The 22,605-nt window shown below is 36.6% G+C and overlaps 1 protein-coding gene and 1 non-coding gene across 2 annotated transcripts; both read left to right on the plus strand.

Moving 5' to 3' along the window:
- The first annotated feature begins 8,742 nt into the window (after window positions 1-8,742).
- On the plus strand, window positions 8,743-9,706 carry LOC141536905 (uncharacterized). The gene is made up of 3 exons (XM_074257696.1): window positions 8,743-8,873; window positions 9,220-9,399; window positions 9,490-9,706. Exons 1-3 carry the CDS (start codon window positions 8,812-8,814, stop codon window positions 9,641-9,643), a joined length of 396 nt encoding a protein of 131 aa, XP_074113797.1. The 5' UTR covers window positions 8,743-8,811; the 3' UTR covers window positions 9,644-9,706.
- A 227-nt stretch (window positions 9,707-9,933) lies between these two features.
- On the plus strand, window positions 9,934-10,056 carry LOC141537053 (5S ribosomal RNA). Its single transcript, XR_012480844.1, has one exon. It is a non-coding gene; the product is annotated as a 5S ribosomal RNA (ribosomal RNA).
- Window positions 10,057-22,605: the final 12,549 nt, after the last annotated feature.

The raw sequence follows: 22,605 nt of genomic DNA on the forward strand, positions 1-22,605 counted from the left end.
CGTGAGATCTGTTATAGGTTTAGCCCTTTCCGCGAAGTTTTGTATGAATCTTCGGTAATAGTTTGCAAGTCCCATAAATTTCCTGGCTTCCGTATGATTTCTAGGTCTTGAGGCATTTTTAAGTGATGAAATCTTTTTAGGGTCTGGTTTTATGCCTTCTTTCGTTATTACGTGACCTAAATAATCTACTTCAGGGCAGAGAAATTTACATTTTTCGGGTTGGAGGGTGAGACCAGCTTCTCTCAGTCTATTGAATAATCTTTGAACTCTCACCCCATGTTCTTGTAGGGTTTTTCCATAACTGACTAAGTCATCGAAATAAATAAACAATTCTGTCCCTTTTAATCCGCTTAAGGTGGAATCCATCATTCGTTGGAAGATAGATGGAGCGCATTCTAGTCCAAAAGGCATGCAACGATATTCCCAGTGCCCGTCTGGAGTAGAGAATGCCGTTTTTGGTGCGTCCGCGGGGTGCATCGGGATTTGGTGGAAACCCATGGCGAGATCAAACACGCTGAAGAAGTTAGCGTCGCCTAATTGGTCTAATATATCGATAATTAGAGGTAAAGGATAGGCGTCCCCTCTAGTGATTTTGTTTAATTGCCTAAAGTCAATAACCATTCTATAATTTTTTATAGAGGGGTCATTTGATTTTTTTGGTACAATCCACAAGGGTGAGTTGTACGGCGAGTTAGATTTTCTGATTATTCCTTGTTTTTCAAGATTTTCGACCTGCCTGGCGATTTCTTCCCGATGTTCTGGGGGAAATCGATATTGTTTTATTCTCACCGGTTCGTTGGTGGTGGTTTCTATCCGGCAGGTGAAATTCTTGGAACGACCTAATTTATCTCCGGGGAGGTGAAATACGTCGTGATTATTTCTAATGAGATTCTGAACTTGTTCTTTTTCTTCCTGATTTAGGTGATCTACAGGTATTTTCTGAAGTAAGATCTTAATACGTTCTTGTTTGTCTATTACACGATTGAATTTTCTATAGAAGAGTCGTCGGATTCATCCCCCTCTGAACTAGGGTTATCGAATTCGAATTCTTCGAGTGTTTGAGGTCCTATATCGATATCTACTGGGTTTGAATTGAGGTTGATGACCATGCACATGGCATACCCGTCATTTACCTTGACAACGGCTTCTCCTCCGAGTACCCCTTTTGGAAGGTTCATTCGGGGGAGGTATCCTTCGTCTTTTTCAAACTCTTGGATTGGTACTGATATTGATACTCTCATTCGAGGTGGTAAGGTGTAGCTGGAAGAAGGCTTTGTTTCGAAGCTAAAGGGTGTCGGTTTCGGAGGGCAGGATAATAAAACTAGAGTTTGGTTATCGTCAGAAATTTCCGCCTTTTCGGCTTCGAAAAAGTTGTTTCCTAAAATTCCCACTCCAGGGGATGGTAAATCTTCTAAACAAACTTGAAATTCTACGTCGATATTGAGGATTTTTAAGGTGGCCGTTCCTAACGTTTCGAAAGTGCTATCACTGAGTCCTCGGAATCTCCTAGCTTTTCCGGTGTCGATAATTATTTCGGGTTTTAAAGCGGATGCATTGATGAGGCATACATCCCCCCCTGTATCGATGAGGAAGCGCTGATAATTGCCTAGGAGTGAGTTACACGACACGTATATTTTTGGCCCGGTTCCTAGAGCGAGGACTTTTTGCTCTGGGAATTTTCTTGGGTTAATTATAGGGATGGGTTGTATTGGTTTATTTTTCATTACTAAGGTGTTCTAGTAAAACGAGATGGTTACGCGTTCTCGAATGAAGAATTCATTTCCGAGTATGGCCTTATAACCTCCGGGTGGTTCTGGTACGAGATGGAAGGTAATTTTTGTTCCAAATATTTTTAAGTTTGTTGAACCGATTATGGGCATTGAGCTAGTAGCGATGCCTCCTACTACTCCTGTATTTTCGATGTTACAGAGGACCTCGTCGCATAGTTCTTCGATGCAGAGTAAATTGAGGTCGGAGCCGGTGTCCAGGAGTGCGTTTACCCCTCCATTACGAAATGCTGGGCTTCGTATGTGGACCGTGGGGCCTTTCCCGGTCGTTAGACATTTTGGTTTGTCCTTCCCTGGGCTCGTAACTCTCCTGCCGTCATCAATGGCGGGTTCTGCTGAGCAAGTAGTGGTTTTACGTTGTTCGGGTCGGTTCGTTGTTCCAATCTCGGTTGAGTTATCGTTTCGTTCGTTTCTGGATGGTGTTCTAGGTCTGGCCTCTAGGAGTTTTGGAGGATTGGTCGGGGGTATTGATTTTGAAAGCCCCGATATGGACCCCTTTGATACTGATGATAGCTGTTAGGGTTCCTCGAAGGTGTGATCGGAGACGGGACGGGCATACTCGCCATTGCCTCCTGTTGACGAGCGCCCGTCCCGTTTAAAGGGTCGTAGGCGTCTTGTCGTTCTCCGTTAGGGCAAAAGGACAATTACAGACTACCGAAGGGTCCCTTTTATGTCGTAATTTGGCTTCTTCGGAATCTTCGTCGTCTTCGAAACGAACCGATCTTTTAGTGGGACTATTTACTCCAGGATGATAACGATTTTGATTAAAATTTTGAAAAGTTCTAGGTTGATAGTAATATTGATTTCTAGGTGGATATTGGGAGTTTCGTTCGGTTCCGAATGTGAAAGTGGAACCTAAACTCTGCTGTTCCCTCTGATAATTCGGACTGTAGTAATTCTCTTCATAAGTGTCAGGGTATGGGTCTTCATAGTAATCCATCGGATGTACTGATCTATGAGTGCACGTCTCTGGGACTTGTCTGTGTTCATGGTATGATAAAGTGCGAGGCAATTCGCGATAATTACCTCGGTCGTCGTAGTCACGAGAAGATCTCGGCATCTGTGGATAGTGTCTATTACCGTCTTGTCCGGTTCGTCTGTGAAATTCTACGGAGGGCGGTAGGGATTCGCCTGGTATGACTCCGTCGTCTCTCATTGCGCGTCTACGGTCTGGTCTTCTGTATGCGTCATTTTCAATGGCCTTGTACATGTCGTTTAGTGTTTCGGCTCTTCTCATTTTACATAAGCATCGTAAAAAGTCTGGTAAGTATTCATAGAAAGTAGTGGCTGCTGTCTTTTCGAAAGTTCGTTTTACTACAGCCCTATCATCTTCGGGAGCATTAAGTTCGATACGCCGGACCATTTCGCTTAACCGAAAATAGAAATCTTCGATATTTTCAGATTCTTTTGGGGCTGCAGCAGCTAGATTTTTCTGCCACGTGGTGTATGGGTCGCCTCTTTTTAACTTTCGCCCTAGGATTAGTAAAATATCTTCAACAGAAGCTAGTTCTGCATGTTCTATTAATCTTTTAGCTCGTCCATATAGTTTTTGTGCTACGCGGCGAGCGAAAAAGCCCTGATTATCAGCTGGAATGCTGGGTAACCAGTTTCTTACTATTCCGTCAAATAATTCGAAATCTTTTATCGCGGTTGGACCTTCTCCGTTAAAATACGGGAGCGCATCATGTAATTCTTTAGCGAGGGTTTGAATTTGGGTATTGAGGTTTTCCTCGTTTATAGAGGTATCAACGCGGAAGGTTCTTCTTTCCATAGTTCCAAACGGGAAATCGTTAGAGCAAGGCAAGAAAAACGGTCCGGATTCGTCCTCGAATGGTTCCACGATTTTTATTTGATTAAATCGTCTTAAATTTAGCTATTCTGTGTAAGAGAGGTATTTAAAGAAGGGTTACAAGGGAGGTTTGTTCCAAAAAAAATCGTGGAATGTTCAAAAAAAAAATGTGGGGGAATGTTCAAAAAAAAAGGAAAAGAAAAATTTCGATTTTATTTAATTTAAATCGCGATGTATTTTTATTCGGTCACTAGGTAAGTAAGTCAACAGCTGTAGAGTATAATGACACGAAAGAAAGATTAGTTATCGCGGGTGTATGGTTACCGAGTGGCGAGTACGGTAGTGTTCGCAAGGAAGAGTTGATATAAACAATTTTACGATTGAAATAAGAGACGATTTAAATGCCTTTAATCAAACAACAACAAAAATTTTAACTGATAAAAAAATTTCCGTGTTCGACTGAATATTCAATAGTGGTGAATAGTTTAAGGAGGTCAAACAGGAGTTTAAGGGGAATTAATATGTATAATTCGGAAAGATATTAAAAGTAGAAAGGATAAGGTTTAGATTTTCGGATAAATCTATTTGCAATGGGGATTTAGATGTCGTGTAGACGGGTTTAGATGAGCATTGATAGGGTTTTGAGTTTGTCTAAATTTTAGTATTTTTTTTTTTTTTTTTTTTTTCCGGGATAGCCTTAACGTTTTCTAAGATTTTCAGACCACCAGCCTGATTGACGACTACCTTATTCGCGGGTTCCGTATCCTCTTCCCAATATTTAGTTTCGATAAGAGGGCGGTGGTATATTCTGCCGTTAACGAAATCGGAATGTATCTTTTTCAGATGGTATCGATAGCCCGACCGTCTACTCCTTCCCATTAATTTTTCTCGAATTCCGGAAAAATTTTTATCGATTTTAACCCAACATAGTAAAATTGTTCAAAAATTTTGGATCGTAAAATTATAATTTTATCGATTGATGATAGGGGATTATAGTTTTCTTATAATTAATATGGGTTATTATTACAAGTATACAAATATAAAATTTGTTTTATACCCTTGTGAGTGTGTAATCTAGAGAAGGTGCTAAATTCAAAGCACCCTTCCCAAGAGTTTTGTGAGAGCTTCTTTCGTAAAAGAAAGTGCTAATTAAAGCACCTTTCTAGTACTAGGAAACTTCTGTGAGAATTTTGTCAGATGAGGTGCTAGGTTCACAGCACACTTCTCTTAAAATGTAGTGTAAAGGTAAGGGATAAAAAAAAAATTTTCAAAATTTCGAAATAAATAGAGTTTAATGTTAGTATTGCTTAGTTAGCAAAAATAATTTCTTTATTTCGCAATACCGAATTAAAATAAATTTTGCTGACAGGAGTTGCGATTGCAAATTCCGTTTGGTGTTAATCAACTCTGGCATATACGCGTCAGCGAATTCCTTTTGCGGTAATTTATTGTCTAAAGAAAGTATATTAGGTCAGAAAACGATTTTGAAACGATATTATTTGAGTTCTATAACCTTTAAAAAAATTTCGGACAAAGGAAATTTTGCAAAATATAATTTTATGAAGTTTAAAATATGTCGAAATATAAAAGAAAATTTTGTAAGACTCGAAATTCGTTCTACAATTAAGTTGAATTTATATCAAGATTGAACGAAATTATAGCTTGAATTTACTTTATGAATTTATTTTACGCAGTGAATTTACTTTACTTTACAAAAAAATTGAATAACGAACGAAAATTGTTAGAAAAAAATTTTTTTTCAAACGGAAGTTAAATAATTTTGTATTCGAATCCCACCGCTGCCACCAGTGTTCTTTATGTTATGTCCAAGGGCGTTTTTAGAGCGGTAGCGTAAACGGTGGAGGTTTGGACTAACAATTTAAAGAATACACAACGGAGGTTTTAATTCCGTTGTTTTAATTATTTATGTGGGACGTTTTCGAAGTACGAATTTACCACGCCTTCGTTTGAGACTGTTCACGGATTTATTGAGAGTAGATGTACTTACTGTTACGGGAACTTTATTGATGGTCAGATCCGTGATTTTAGGGCAGCTGTTAGTGCCTGTTCCTTGATTGGGCCCTTTGGTTGGTTCTCGCAGCGAATGGAGTAGGGTGGATTTGGGCTGCTTATATTTCGGGCTTCTTACTTTATGAAATGACTTGTTGGAAACTGATTTCACTTTAATTGAGATTTATTTTTATAAACATTAAAACTTACACTTTCACAATTTGAATTTTTTTTAAAGAATTTAATTTAATGAATTTTAGTAATTTAAATGAGCTAACGTCCTCCAGTCCCCCGTAGGGTAAAGTGCGCAAATTTAGCTTTTAGAGATACTTTATTTAAACTTACTGCCCGGATTCTCGCCTAAGTGCAGAGCAAATTAGAATTCTGAGATTCCGGTTCTCTAGATATTTAGAACTAATAGCTAATACGTGGCCTGCTGGTTGAACCGAATCTGAACTCGTCTTAAGTGCAGCGCAAATTAAGATGAGTGACTTTTACAAGGCACGGGTCCGTCAATTAAACGCGGAAGTCGAATTAATTGCTCAAAGACCAATACGTGGCCTGCCAGTTGAACCAAGTCTGAACTCGTCCTAAGTGCAGAGCAAATTAAGATGAGTGACTTTTACAAGGCACGGGTCCGTCAACTAAACGCGGAAGTCGAATTACTTGATCAAAGACAAGGCGTTGGCTGTTGATCGCCTTTTTAAATACTCGCGGTGCTGAGATTGCAGAAGTCCCCGCTAGTCAACCAGCAGTCGCGTAGCTTATATTTTATTGTGGCTTTCGCGCATGGAGAAGTCTTCCATCTGCGCGGGTGATTTAAATTTAAAGAAAAATTTTGGGGTGGACATAACACCGATATAATTAATTTCATTCTCATAATTTTTATTATTAGTGTGATTGTTATTATGACATTGTTGTAAGTAAATGACGCAATACACCATGCTCATAATTGTAAGACTTTTCACCTAAATCCACTTGATTGGATAACAATGCAACCTATCGGCAACGACCACAAAATCATAGAATGGTACACTATCCAATGGGAATAACCTCTGATTATGATTGTTCATGTACAAAAAACCTTTGTTCCAACTTCAAATTGTTTATTTCTTGTTTAATTAACATTTTTAATAAGCTGAATATTTGTATTCTAAATATTTGCACTGCGCATGCGTCAACTTTACGTTTAGACTTTCAGCGCGGACTTTCGAAAATTATATTGACCAGCACAGTGATTAGAGTAAGTGTATTTTTCTTGTAATTTCAATTATAGAGGTCACAGGACAAAAAGGCAACGTGTAGTTTTTAATAATTTTATAATAAGTTTTATTTTAATAAAGTATTGAAATTTTTTGTTAATTGTTATGGATTTTTTTTTTTTTTTAATAGTTCGTAGTATTGATGAAAATAGAATTGATGAAAATAAAAAAATGTACATGCATTGATTAACAATTCTCTCGATATTTTTAAAAAATTTAGAATGAATTGAATATTTATTAGTTATTTATTTATTTACTTAAAGACATTGATATTGGCTGACGTCTAACAATTTTTTTTTAATTATTTGAATTAATTAAATAGTAATTCCTAAAAAATTACACTCGTAAATTTTTTAATTTTTTACACATGAGATGTGCTTGTCACTATAATTTTCAAAAGACCGCGCTAAAAGTCTATATACGTAAAGTTGACGCATGCGCAGTGCAAATATTTAGAATGCATACATAAAGCTAATTAAAAATGTTAATTAAACAACAAATAAAAAATGTGAAGTAGGAACAAATGTTAAATATACATAAACAATCAAAAATAGAGGCTTGATGACCCAATTTGCTACCAAAATATTAAAAAATGCGACAGGGGGGCTAACTTAAAGGTAAATTATTAATAAATTTTCTTTAAAATGAATAAATGGAGAACTAACAAATGTTGATATTAAACAATAAAGAACAAACGACGAGCTAACGACGTGATGAAAAAAAATCAAAAATTAATTAAAAAAAAAAAACTCTGGGGTGCTAACTTTAGGGAGCTATCCCGTTGAATCTACAGTTTATGTAGAAAGAACCAGTGCACCCTGGCGAGTGTAGATCCAAGCTGCGAAATATCTTTTTTTAACTGTAGTTTCCCATCTATCGGAGGATTACTATGCATTCTCGAATAATTTAGTCTGTGGCAGATCACTTTGCCCATCGAAAAAAAGTCAGGATCGAAATTTTTGCGTTGCTATAGTTTGTGCTGATTAAATTTAATAATATTAAGCAGATTAATTGTTATAATTGCATATAATCAATTAATATCAAGAAAATAAGGTATGAACTACCGTTATAATACTAATTTAAGGAAAAAAAGGACCGTAGAATTAAAAATAAATTTGCAACCTCTAAAAAACGTGATGCTTACAGTAAACACAGTCGATAGTCTGGCGCTCCGTTTACAACGGGATTTTTGAACGGACCTTGGCGCCAGATTCTACCGAATCTGTGAATAATAACGGAAATTTTGGAAAATCCACAAGTTCACGATTTATAATCCTTGATTCTTTAAGATATAATTAAATCAAAATGTGAACAAATAAATAATAGTTTAAAAAACTAAAATATACGCTTTTTATATAAAATCAAACTTATAAATAGAAAATAAATTTTAACAAATTTGAATTAAAGTAAGTGTAAAAATTTTTAATAAATATAAATTAATAGAGTGTAAATAAAAGAAAAATGTATTTTATTTAAAAAAAAAAGCGTGGGGTACTTTTTAAAATATTATCGAAATTATAATTCTTTTACTCATATCTGTCAATAAAATATTTATAACTATTGATACCATGTACCCCATTCTTTTTGTTACAACAAAAAACCTTTTTTCTTATTTACACTATTATTATTAATTTATATTTATTAAAATTTTTTACACTATTTTTATTTTTAATTTATTTTCTATTTTTTAGTTTGGTTTTCTATAAAACATGTTTTTTAGTTTTTAAGCTATTGCATAGCTTTTATCGCGGGCTTTGAGCGCGGCGACCGAACCAAGAAATGCCGTAACGAAAAAAACCTAACAATCGTCTAACATCGTTTCAGTTCGATAGACTTCGGCACGGTGTTTGTGTGCGTGCGACTATACGTAAGCGTGTAGAGTCTACACTGTATAGGTATCTATCATCTATGTACAACAGTGAATAGCTGTACGCGTAAAATTTATGTACAAATTGTTTTGAATATGAATAAACAAAGTGCATTTATTAATGAAGAAAGTGATGAAAAAATAGTGAAAGAAAATGAGTGAGTACTCTATATACATAAATTTTATTATAATCACAAATGCAGTATTTTTTGAATTTATATATAATACTGCTATAAAAATAACCTAAAAATATTTGATATTAAAATGAGCGATCTTAATTTAGTACCTTTGTTTTTTTTGTATAGGTAATACACATTAATGCCATACAGAGAAAGTATATATGATATTTTATATCTATATAAATGTTCATCGCGCGAAATCCGATGATCAAACTCTTAAAAATATCGTTTTTTTTGTTCAAATTTTTTGAATGAATAATTGTTTTGGTGTGTAATTACACTATTTATACCTAATTATTTATACCTAGCTATTTTCGTTTTATAGAGAAGAAATACTTAAAGAGCTGAAAAGAAAAAGAAATTGTGAACGTCAAAGGGCATATTATCAGCGTCAGAAAGATTTGAAGAAAAATGAAAAAAAAATAAAAATACCAGTACCAAAATCAAATGCTGAACGTCAAAGGAAATTTCGTCAACGTAATGCAGAAAAATCTTACGTGGATATGTAATTTGATTTAATAATAATATTTAAAAACAAATTGTAATATATGCCTTAATATTATTCAACTTTACGATTTCCTCATTTTTTTCACAGGAAAACACAAAAATTGGACAGTAATGAAGAGAATGTCGTGCAATGTAGGGCTGTTGAAAATATAGAAAATGTAACGCTACAAGAAAATCAATTTCACAGCCAACAACTTCAAATTTATGAATATAAATTTTGTAAGATAATAAAAATATTTTGAACAATATTAACTTCTCATTTATTCAATAAAAGAAAAAAATTTGTTTTCTTATCGGTCACCACGCTCAAAAAGTGTAACTTAAATTAATATCAAAGAAAAAAAAATAGCTTAATACTGCATGAATAAAATAAACAAATAATTATAATTGCATAAGTTGATAAAAAAAAGCTACGCAATAGCTTTACCGTGGCAGTCCCCGAGTGCCACACGTGTTTTTTTTAAACTATCATTTTTTTAAATTATCATTCATTTCCAATTAATTTAAGTACAAAGATATTTTATTAATATTTGTCAACGACCATATCATGCTGAGTCAAAACACCAGTTCTCGTCCGATCACTAAAGTTAAGCAGCATTGAGCGTGGTTAGTACTTGGATGGGTGACCGCTTGGGAACACCACGTGTTGTTGGCACACATTTTTTTGTCATTAGAAAACAAAATCCGAACAAAACAGTTCCACTGTAAAAAATTGTGCCAAGCTCACGTTTATAAGACGATTAAAAAAATAAAATTCTTTTTGTTTTTCAATTCTAAAAAGTAGTCAATTAAATATTTTACTTTTTAATGATAATAATTTTTTTTTAATTAATATTTTTTCAAAAATAATAATAATTTTATGAATTAAAATATTTGAACCAAAATATAAATATTGTAGTATCTATTATATTTAGGTATCTTTTTATTGAGTTCATAATTTTTTAATACAAACTTAATCATTTTGTTTATTGAATCTAGTAATTCTATCCATATTTTTTAAATTTACATTATAGACCATTTTAATAATTTGCCGGAATTTTATTGGAAACAATATCTACTTTCGTACTACAATATTTGTCTTTTAATTTATATAATTAATATTATTTTTGAATAAATATTAATTAAAAAAATATTATCACTAGGTTAAATAATAAATAATGAATTATTTTCTAAGAAACGTACAGCTTAAATAAATAATGGACATATTTTATAATTATCGATTGTAAACTATTGATACTTTGCAACTTCGAAATTAGTTGATTCAGAAAAATCTTAAATAATATTGAATTAAATTCATATGATAATTAATGATTTTATATTTATACGGTATAGTTAAATTTTTATTATAATAAAACTTTTTTGATTATTTTTAATGTTATTCTTCAATCATTTTTGCATTTTTTTTCTTGAAAAATTTTTTTATTATATGCCAAAGAAATATAACTTCTAACGCATGTACATAAGTACACATACCATTTTTTTTTTTACATTAATTATACAATTTATTCGTCAAAATAGTTAACTCTATTAACTTGTTCACATTTTTAAATTACAAATTAATATCGGTAAATATAAATAACAAAATTGCGTGTAAACTCAAATAAATTTGTTTAAGGAACAAATTTCATGAATAAATTTTCAATTATCTTATAAACAACGCGTTTGTTTATAACAATTTCTTAAACAATAAGAAATAAAAATTGTTTTTAATTATTTTTTTGCAGCTTCGGACAACTTAAAAACGGATTATTAATAATATTTTGAAAAAATAAACTTTTTCGATAATTAATTCAAGTTTTTAATTCTCCAACAATAAAAATTATTAATAAAAAACTGAAAAATTAGAATTTTTTAATTTTTCCAACGGGGATTTATTCTGAAGCCTTTCAAGAATTGCTCCAAGAGAAGAAAAAGTCCTCAAATTTATACTTTAACAATTATCACACTTGCAATGTAAATGTTGAAACAGAAAAAATTATTAATTAACTATTGCATATTTAATTGAAAAATTAGGATAAACATTTTTTCAAGCAGATGATTGTTTGTTTATTTATCTAGTCAGCCTATGATTTTTTTCATTTCTTAAATTTTATATTCAATAGGTTAAAATAACTTTTATTAATGAAGTGTCCAAAATAGGCGTGACTAACGCAAGCCAGAGCACCCCTTTTTTGACTGTATTGTCACCCTTCTTGGAAAATTATAAATCATCTATCTGGTCTGACAGTTTCGAAATTTAGGACTTTTTTAAGGAAATTTCCTCCTCTTTTTTAATCTTTTTTAAAATTTTTGAAATCTTCATTAGTTTTTGAGATATTTGTACAAAACTAAACCCTTTTTTTTTTAGTTAATTGTTTATAACTTTTACAACTTTCGTAAGCGAAACTTTATTTTTTTTTTAAATTGAGTTGAATTTTTTTCACTTCGATTCTTTATCGGTATTTTTAACTTTCCACTAAGAATATTGAAAATTTTCAAAAATCGGGAAGTTATTGGTTTCACCCCGTTTTTCGAAAATCGGGTTCTCATCAGATCTTGACGTTTTGAGGTCCTAGGAAGCTTCCCTGACTATTCCCGCGATGGTGTGTGTGTGTGTGTGTGTGTGTGTGTGTGTGTGTGTGTGTAAACCTTTTATAACTTTTGAACGGCTTCACCGATTTGATCGCGGTTGGCGTCATTCGAAAGGGCTCCACCAAACTGAGATTTTCTGTGAGTTGGAACCGATTCGGACCGGTAGATTTTGAGAAATCTCAAAAAAACTAAGAAAAAAAATTTTTAAAAATGTGGTTTTTTTAAAATAACTTTTAAACGGCTTTACCGATCAATTTCAAAAACTAATCAGCTCTGAACATCAAAAAACTACGTCGATATCGACCAAGCGAGTCAAAATCGGTTGATTCGTTCGTGAGATATCGTTGACGAAAAAAAATCGAAAAAAGTGTTTTTTTCTGATAACTCCGAAACGCTTCATCAAATCGATTTTGTTTGCTCAAAATTTTTTATAAAGCTTAAAAAGCTACATCGATCGCCGTCAACCGTTAAAAAATCGGTTGATTCATTCAAAAGTTATAGTAGTTTGAAAAAGTAAAAAATCGTCTTTCATCAAACTTTCATTAGACTTTTGAGCTCGAAGAGCCCAAAAGCATAGAACAGCTATCTCTTTGTGCTCGGTGAGCTTAATCTACTGAAAAACCGATTTTTTTTTAGCTTGAAGAGCTCAAAAACAGCAGAATCATTACATTTTTGAGCTCGGAGAGCTCAAAAACATCATATATAAACGCTTGGTGTTAGAAATTAGCGGGAAGTTGCAGGGATGGCCTTTAGGTCAACCGTTTTCCAGATTTTTTTTCGTAGTAATCGTCGTTATTTGGTTTGAATTTTCTTTAAAAGAAAATTTTTGATTTGTTGACATCGAGGGTTTTGAAGACGAGGTACCTGAGTTTTCTCCTTTCGTAATTTCCATCGAATGATTAGTATTTGTAGGTCGGAGATTTTCTGAGTTGTGCTTTACGCTCGACTCGTCAATGTCAAGCAATTTTGCGATCTTTAAATGCCTCTATCTCAACCATATTACACTTATACAATAATTTAAGTAGATGTACACCGAGAAAACACTTAAGTTAAGCCATCTTTTACTTTCTAAAATCATTTCTTGTTGTTATTTTGAAAAAAAAACGTTTCAAAAAAAATTTTACGTGGACGTCCGGATGTCACCCCATTTAGGATGTATATACCAACGATTACTCCCGAACGAATTGATATTTCGAGACCGGGTTTTTTTTATTAGTTCAAGATTGTGATGAACTGGGTCCGTATTTCATTTCAGTACTCTAGCTCACGTATTTTTTTTTTCTTTAAATTGACTTTTTTTTTAAAATTCACTATCACATACACGTACAGAAAACGAACTTTCTTTTCTTTTCTTTTTTTTTTTTTTTTATTTTCCTCGCGTGAAAACGATGGCGCCACTTAATCCAGTTAAAATGAAATAAAGCAGTTCATTTTTTTTTTTTTTTGGTACTTCTGTGTATAACGAGTATATACGAAATTTAATAATAATAATAAAATATATAAAAAAAAAAAAATAAAAAATGTTTTTTTTTGCTAACTGTGACATACCAGACTTCCATGCTTTTTTGTATTTACAGAAACATATAGAATTCAGGAACTAAATAACGAAAAATAAATACTTATTGTTTATTTTTTTATTATTGTTGAATTATATACAGACGCTAAGCAGTACTGGCTAAACATTTAAAATACCTAGATACCGATCTACAGATTCGGTAGAATCTGGCGCCAAGTTCCGTTCAAAAATTCCGTTGTAAACGGAGCGCCAGACTATCGACTGTGTTTACTGTAAGCATCACGTTTTTTAGAGGTTGCAAATTTATTTTTAATTCTACGGTCCTTTTTTTCCTTAAATTAGTATTATAACGGTAGTTCATACCTTATTTTCTTGATATTAATTGATTATATGCAATTATAACAATTAATCTGCTTAATATTATTAAATTTAATCAGCACAAACTATAGCAACGCAAAAATTTCGATCCTGACTTTTTTTCGATGGGCAAAGTGATCTGCCACAGACTAAATTATTCGAGAATGCATAGTAATCCTCCGATAGATGGGAAACTACAGTTAAAAAAAGATATTTCGCAGCTTCGATCTACACTCGCCAGGGTGCACTGGTTCTTTCTACATATAGTGTAGCTTCAAGTAAACTCCAATCTTGAAGGGACTCACACACATACGTTCTAATGAACTACGGTGATTCGCTTACAATTACCTTCTTATTTCATTGCTTTGATTTACTTTAAACTTTTAGCGACAAAGTATTAATAAATTCAAATTGAATGTGCCTAAAGGTACGGCAAATGAACGATACGGCTCCGGATGTGTACGGAGCAATATAAATTCCCGGGAAATTCAAATTTTACTCGAAAAACTTCGCATGTATACGGAGCCGTATAATAATAATAATAATAATAGTAACGATAATACTGAAAATAATAATAATGGTAATACCAAATTAATGACAAAAATAATAGGAATAAAAATATTTATCTCTATTCTTATCATGATTGTTATTAAATCATTAATCATTGAATTATTAAATTCAAAGTTACTTAATTTTCTTTTAAAATTTATCTGAAATGGAAAGCTTCTAATTGATAATTTAGTTCATCAATATAAACTATTCTTCATTTCATACTTATATTTTTTCGTGAAATAAGTTTATATTTTATTTTGAATGATAAGTATTCTTCTTATCACAGAAATAAAAAATGAAAAATAAAAAATTATCTTTTTATTACAAAAATATAAAAATTAAAAAATTAAATTTTTTTAACTGAGCTCACCCTGATGACGCAGGAAGCGTGAACTCCAAAGTCTAGAACATTCTATATTTTCGAGAACCTGATAAGCAACCCTACTCCTACAAGGGCGCGTCCCTTGGGGAGTCTATAAAAGCGAGTTGCATCGGGAACTCGAGGCCTTTTTCATAATATCATTAAGCTACTAAGTACGGCTCTAGAAACCGATAAACATTACACTGTACGACGGTTTCCCTCCTGATAATTAAATTGTATCGCATTACTAATTAAATAAATCGGAGACTATTAATTTCAAATTAAATCAGTTTATTTCGGAGGAAACTCGAGTCCACCTACTAACGACACTGGAGGTCGTCTCATCCTAATTCTCCAGACCCCTTTATATTATTTAGGGCCGGTTCTTCTCAAACCGCGCGGTTACGAGGACGTAACACCTAATTAATATAATAAATTGGTGGCAGCGACGGATTCGAACACACTCCGAAGAGGACTGGCGCAAAATTTTTTTTGTGTATAAAATTCAACATCGATCTTCATCTCCGAAAGTATTAATTCACCATCAACTCAAAAATCGAAAATTTCTTTTCTGGGAACAATCAAAAAAAAAAAAAAAATACAAATTTTCAAAAAAAAAAATCAACGAGAATAAATATATAAAGTGATACAGTTAGTGAAAAGTTAAAAATCAAAAATCAGTGAGAAGTTTTTGAAAAATTTATATAATCTATAATTTTCTTTTGCTTAATTATAAATAAAGTATATCAAAACAAATTAAAAATTAAATAAAATTAATAATAACAACGAATAAAATAAAAGACTATTCAACAAACAATAAGCAAAAAGAAAAATAAAAACCATTAAATTGTAAAACAAGTGAATCATGACCAAGAATCTACTTAAAAACTTCAAGCAGAAGCAACTACAGCCAAGCAGTGACGACCTAGGACAACAACGATAAGAGCCAAGCAGCCCAAATCCAACATCACCTGAGAGGCAGCTCACGAATCCGAAAAAGGACAACCCAAGCATTTAAATATAATTAACAACATAAGAATATACAACGAAGTAGTAAGTCATTTATTAATTCGAATTTATTTGTTTCTCATCAAAAATTACAATTTTTCCCCTTGTCTGCCCACGCAGTATAAATTTTTTTTCTCTTTTCAAAAAAAAATTGACGGAATATTTAAAAAAAAAAAAAAAAAATATTTTTTCTTTTCCCTATTTGACTTGTTTTAAATAAATCAAAATGACTTTAGATAACGATAACGAAATGGAAACCACTATATTAGAAAGTAAAGGAAAAATAGCAGCTTTAGAAAAAGCTATAGAAGAATTGTTAGATGAAAGAGAGAGAATGAAAAGCGACTTCGAAAAACGTTGCGACAACGTAATATTAGACAGACTTAATCAGTTTAAAGCTGAATTCCCGCAAATAGCATTATATTTAGGACAGGTAGAATATAACGACCTTCAGTCAGCCGTTACCGCTGCTCGTGAAGCAGAAAGAAAATTACAATCGATGAGCAATATTCCCGAGTCGAAAATTCAGACCCGTTTAAAATGTATTTTTTTCCAGCAATTCTCAGAAAATTGAGTGGTCAGGGAAGACTCTGCTCGATCAAACGCTATATAAACCGGAGACCTGGTTTGACTGTAAATAGTGGAGTTTTGTCCCGTTCTGACAGAATTACAGTCAAATCAGGCGTTGAATAATAATAATAATTCAAATAATAATTATTATTTTTGTTATACCGTGCCTAGGGACGCAGGTTCGAACCCTACTAGGAACAGAATTTTTTTTTTTAACAATAATAATAATAATAATAATAATAATAATAATAATAATAATAATAATAATAATAATAATAATAATAATAATAATAAGCGATGCTTGCTACGTGGCCTCCAAGCGGCGCATCGCGGGAAACGCAGACCATAATATCAGGTCTGTAGGCGAACGACGTAGCCCGTGCAGTGGGCCAACTACCCACTGCATGGAAATAACTGAGTTACCACAAGATACCAACTCAGAAGTGCTCCCCACAACCGGTCCTTTTCGGATGAGGACCATTCATCAGGTGGGAGGAGCACGCCGGATCCGATGAATGATGACGACCCTGGCGCCTTAAGGACTTACTTTAAGTGGACGGAGGAACTGAGAGTCGATCTCTTGGTGTGCTACCAACGTAGCGAGCCGGGGGTGAGCGGCTATATGGCCCGGATGCACACTCTTTGGAGTGATATGCATCCGGAGCTAGCGCATTTTACGCCCAAACACCTGCGTAATTATGCCGCTCATCTTCGGCGAAATAGAAGATCGCTTGTGCCGGACAGAAGGCAGTCTAATAGACTTTCCTTTCCGGCGCAACTACACCAAGAGCGACGCCGTTCCTCCTTGGACAACAACAATCCCTTTGTAGGACGGCAAGTAAGTATATCTAAAAAGATAACTTACTCCCAACAACAGCTTGACGCGGTAAACGAAGATCTCCGTGCAAACATCCTGGAGGATTCCACCCTGCTCACTGTGAGCCAGGTTGTGTATGGTGCAGCAGTTTCGGCTTTTCCGAGAGAGAGACAATGTCTCTCGATCGAGGCAAGGTTGAAACAGCGCATCTCACAACTTGGCTTGAAAATTGACATGTCCCGGAAACAGGTCTCCCGCATTCAGTGTGTGGTTGAGTACGACACAACTCAAACACCATACACGCCCCGAATTCGGCGCATTGCTGCTGAACTTCGGTGGCGTCATCACACACTGAACAAGAGTACTCTTCATGTCATCAAGGAAGAGTGTCTTAATAAATTGCGGGCTCTAGTGGCTGCTAAAAAGTCATTAGAGAAAAGGCTGAAGCGGTTGGTCGACAACTCGTTGTTTCGATCCAGCCCTTCACGGTTTCTGACACCAAAGACCGATGTTACCGGGAATTATCCAACACCTGAGCGGGTGGAAGCTTTTGGACTGAGTTGTATGGAGATCAACCAAACGTGAACGCCAACACTCCAGCTCTGCACGACTTCAAAGTATTCTGTCGGGAACACCGTCGACAGAATGCTGATGAAGAGAGCCCTGCAGTCAGTGTGGATGAAGTTCGTTCAGCTCTAAATGGCAGCAAAAATTGGGCTGCCCCGGGACCAGACGGCATTAATGTCTTTTGGTGGAAGAAGTTTACTTCTACCCACCTCCATCTGGCCCGCATATTTACATCATACATTAGAGCTGACGATCCGATTCCGGACTGGCTTGTAGAAGGGCGAACCGTACTGATACCTAAAAAAGGTGACTTGTCTGACCCTAAGAATTTCAGGCCTATCACCTGCTTGAATGCGGTTTATAAAATTTTTACAAAAATTTTAAATAACCGTATCTTGCAGCAGATAGAGCCTGTATGGCAACAGATATATGAACAACGTGGCAGTAAACAGGGCGTGTCAGGTTGCAAGATCAACTTGTTGGTAGATAGATGCGTCATTCAAGACGCAATCTACTACCAACGCAACCTGTCTATGGCCTGGATTGACTACCGTAAGGCATTTGACTCAACTTCACATGAGTTGATTCTCTATCTGCTCAAATGCCTCGGAATCAATCGCCAAACAGTGGGATGCATACAACGTACGATGCAGCTCTGGCGAACGCGTTTTCACATAGGAAGTGGAAATGCATTGCACGTAACCGGAACTGTTCAGTACAAGAGAGGCGTCTTTCAGGGAGATTCTCTGAGCCCTCTGTTGTTTTGCATCTCACTGCTGCCAATATCTGTTGCCCTCCGACAAACTCGTGGGTACTCTGAGGGGCTACCGAGTGATCGAGTATACTCGATCACTCACCAACTGTTTATGGATGATCTAAAGATATACAGTGCCAACAAAGATCATCTACAAACGGCCATCAACATCGTAGCAGAGTACACACGAGATGTCGGAATGTCTTTTGGGTTGGACAAGTGTGCGGTCGTACACCTGGCGAAGGGTAAGTGCTCTGATACGGGTGGAGATGTCGAATTAGTGGATGGGAGCGTCTTAAGAGAATTAGACGCCGGAGAGTTGTACAGATATCTAGGGATTGAAGAGCGGCAAATGCATGCCGTCTCTGAAGTCCGAACAACTCTTCGCAGTGAGTATGTTAGGAGACTCCGGAAGATCTGGTCATCAGAACTTTCCGGCAAGAACAAAGTCTCAGCTACTAACATGCTCGCTGTCCCGGTCCTACTTTACTCTTTTGGGATCCTGAAATGGCCTCGAAATGAGTTGAAAGATCTCGACATCAAAACCCGTAAAGTCATCAATATGAATCAGAGCATGCACCCTAATTCATCAGTCGCCAGGATGTACCTCTCCCGGAACATCGGAGGGAGAGGATTGCAGAGCTTGGAGCGGCTTCACGATCGTTTGGTTCTGGGTTTAACATACGAGGTTGCCAATTTCACAGCAGACGAGGACGACTTCCTGATGCAATTTGTTCATAGTCATGAAAATGCGCGGAAGGGGTCGTTCTTGTATAAGGCAGCAATCTACGCGGCAAATACCTTAGGTCTCGGAGAAATAAACGCTCTCATTGAACTCCCGAAAAAGGAGTTCAAGAGCGTCGTCAGGATAGCCGAGGAAAAAAACTCCTCGGTGAACACATGGACAAGTCCATGCACAGCGTGTATTTCAAACACGTCCGTGACCATGGCTTGTCCACCCAGCTGACATTCTCCTTCTTGAAGTCAGCTGGCCTGATGTCCGAGACCGAAGGGTTTATATTTGCCTGCCAAGATGGTGTTATCAACACTCTCGAATACCGTAGCAAGGTGCTCCAGGCGCAGCTTCCGGACACGTCCTGTCGGACGTGTAAACAACATCCGGAGACGCTGATGCACCTTTTGTCGGCATGTCCTGTGCTGGCAAGAGGTGCCTACATACAGCGTCACAATGCTGCCCTGCGAGTACTCTATTATCATCTCAGATATAGCTGCGGTATCGATGAGACACCAGTGTTGCCTTATCTGCCAGGAGATATTCCGCAGGTTGTTGAGAATGACAGTTCCAAAATTTATTGGAACATGCCATTTGCAACAACCCGGCGGATTGACCACAACAAACCTGATATTGTGCTCTTTGACAAGGCTACTCGTGACATTTATGTCATTGAGTTTTCGGCCCCAGCCGAATACAATATCTCGGCCAAAGAAGAGCACAAACACCAGATATATCAGGATCTCCTGTTTGAAATTGGCAAACTGTACCCAGGTTACCGTGTCAAGCTCGTCGTTTTGGTTGTCGGCGTCCTTGGAGGGATGAAACAGTCTTTTGTGTCTTTACTTGCGAAGATACCGGCTTGCAGTTCAGCAGCCGTGTCTCTAGCAGTGCGGATGCAAAAGGCTGTCATTTTGGGATCCCTGCGTCTACTTAGGCAAATGAATTTGGCCTGCTGCACTCACTAACCGCCTTGTTGTGCGGAGTGGTCCAGCAGTAACGGATGGAGCTCAGGCTGGGCCCTCGGAGAATCGGACTCCGGGGATAACCCCCCTGAGCATTTAATAACATAATAATAATAATAATAATAATAATAATAATAATAATAATAATAATAATCAGCTTCAAGAGGACTCCACTCTGCTCACTGTCAACCAAGTTGTCTACGGTGCCGCGGCTTCGCTTCTGCCGATAGAGAGAAGACATTCTCTCTCTTTCGAGGCGAAGTTGAAGCTGCGCATCGCTCAACTTGGACACAAAATTGACATTTCTCGGAAACAAGTCTCCCGCATTCAGTGTGTGATAGAGTATGTTAGTACTCAAAGACCGTACACGCCAAAAGTTCGTCGCCTGGCGGCAGAACTTCGAAGGCGACATCACTTGTCCATCAGTTCGCCAAGGAGTAGTTTTTCCTCGGCGTTCCTGATGACGCTCTTAAATTCCTCCTTTCGGAGTTCCATAAGAGCGTTTATTTCTCCAAGACCAAGGGTTCTTGCTGCATATATTGCTGCCTTATACAAGAATGACCCCTTATGCGCATTTTCATGTTTATGTACAATTTGCATAAGAAAGTCATCCTCGTCTGCAGTGAAATTGACAACTTCGTGAGTTAAACCCAGGACCAAACGGTCGTGAAGCCGCTCCAAACTCTGCAAACCTCTCCCACCGATGGACCGGGAGAGGTATAATCTGGCGACTGATGAATTGGGGTGCATGCTCCGATTCATATTAATGATCTTACGGGTTTTGATGTCGAGATCTCGTAAATCCTTTCGGGTCCATTTCAGGACACCGAAAGAGTATATATAGTAAGACTGGGACAGCGAGCATGTTAGTAGCTGAGACTTTGTTTTTGCCGGAAAGTTCGGAGGACCAAATTTTCCGGAGTCTCCTAACATACTCGCTCTGGAGAGTTGTTCGGACTTCAGAGACCGCATGCATGCGGTGCTCTTCCATTCCTAGATATCTATACAACTCCCCGGCGTCTAATTGGCTTAAGACGCTCCCATCCACTAATTCGACATCATCACCAGTATCAGAGCACTTACCCCTCGCCAGATGTACGACCGCACACTTGTCCAACCCAAAAGACATTCCGACATCTCGTGTGTACTCTGCTACGATGTTGAGGGCCGCTTGTAGATGATCTTTATCAGCGCTATACAGCTTCAGATCATCCATGTAAAGCAGATGGGTAATCGAATAGTTTCGATCACCCGGAGGCCCCACAGAGTACCCATGAGTTTTACGGAGAGCAACAGATATAGGCAGCAGTGAAATGCAAAACAGCAGAGGGCTCAAGGAATCGCCTTGGAAGACCCCTCGTTTGTACTCTACAACTCCGGTTACGTGCAATGCGTTTCCACTTCCAATGTGAAATCGCGTTCGCCAGAGCTGCATTGTACGCCGAATGCATTCCACTATTTCGGGATTGACTCCCAGGCATTTGAGTAGATATAAAATCAACTCATGTGGAGTTGAGTCAAATGCCTTGCGATAGTCAATCCAAGCCATTGACAGGTTGCGTTGATAGTAGATCGCATCTTGTAAGACGCATCGATCCACTATCAGGTTCTCCTTGCAACCTGACAGGCCTCTTTTACTGCCACGTTGTTCATATATCTGTTGCCATACAGGCTCTATCTGCTGCAAGATACGGTTATTTAAAATTTTTGTAAAAATTTTATAAACCGCATTCAAGCAGGTGATAGGCCTGAAATTCTTAGGGTCAGACAAGTCACCTTTTTAGGTATCAGTACGGTTCGCCCTTCTACAAGCCAGTCCGGAATCGGATCGTCAGCTCTAATGTATGATGTAAATATGCGGGCCAGATGGAGGTGGGTAGAAGTAAACTTCTTCCACCAAAAGACATTAATGCCGTCTGGTCCCGGGGCAGCCCAATTTTTGCTGCCATTTAGAGCTGAACGAACTTCATCCACACTGACTGCAGGGCTCTCTTCATCAGCATTCTGTCGACGGTGTTCCCGACAGAATACTTTGAAGTCGTGCAGAGCTGGAGTGTTGGCGTTCACGTTTGGTTGATCTCCATACAACTCAGTCCAAAAAGCTTCCACCCGCTCAGGTGTTGGATAATTCCCGGTAACATCGGTCTTTGGTGTCAGAAACCGTGAAGGGCTGGATCGAAACAACGAGTTGTCGACCAACCGCTTCAGCCTTTTCTCTAATGACTTTTTAGCAGCCACTAGAGCCCGCAATTTATTAAGACACTCTTCCTTGATGACATGAAGAGTACTCTTGTTCAGTGTGTGATGACGCCACCGAAGTTCAGCAGCAATGCGCCGAATTCGGGGCGTGTATGGTGTTTGAGTTGTGTCGTACTCAATCACACACTGAATGCGGGAGACCTGTTTCCGGGACATGTCAATTTTCAAGCCAAG

Source organism: Cotesia typhae, unplaced genomic scaffold, assembly GCF_013202065.1.
Source record: "Cotesia typhae breed Kobodo isofemale line unplaced genomic scaffold, CoteBio_Ctyphae scaffold_45, whole genome shotgun sequence".
Taxonomy (NCBI): domain Eukaryota; kingdom Metazoa; phylum Arthropoda; class Insecta; order Hymenoptera; family Braconidae; genus Cotesia; species Cotesia typhae.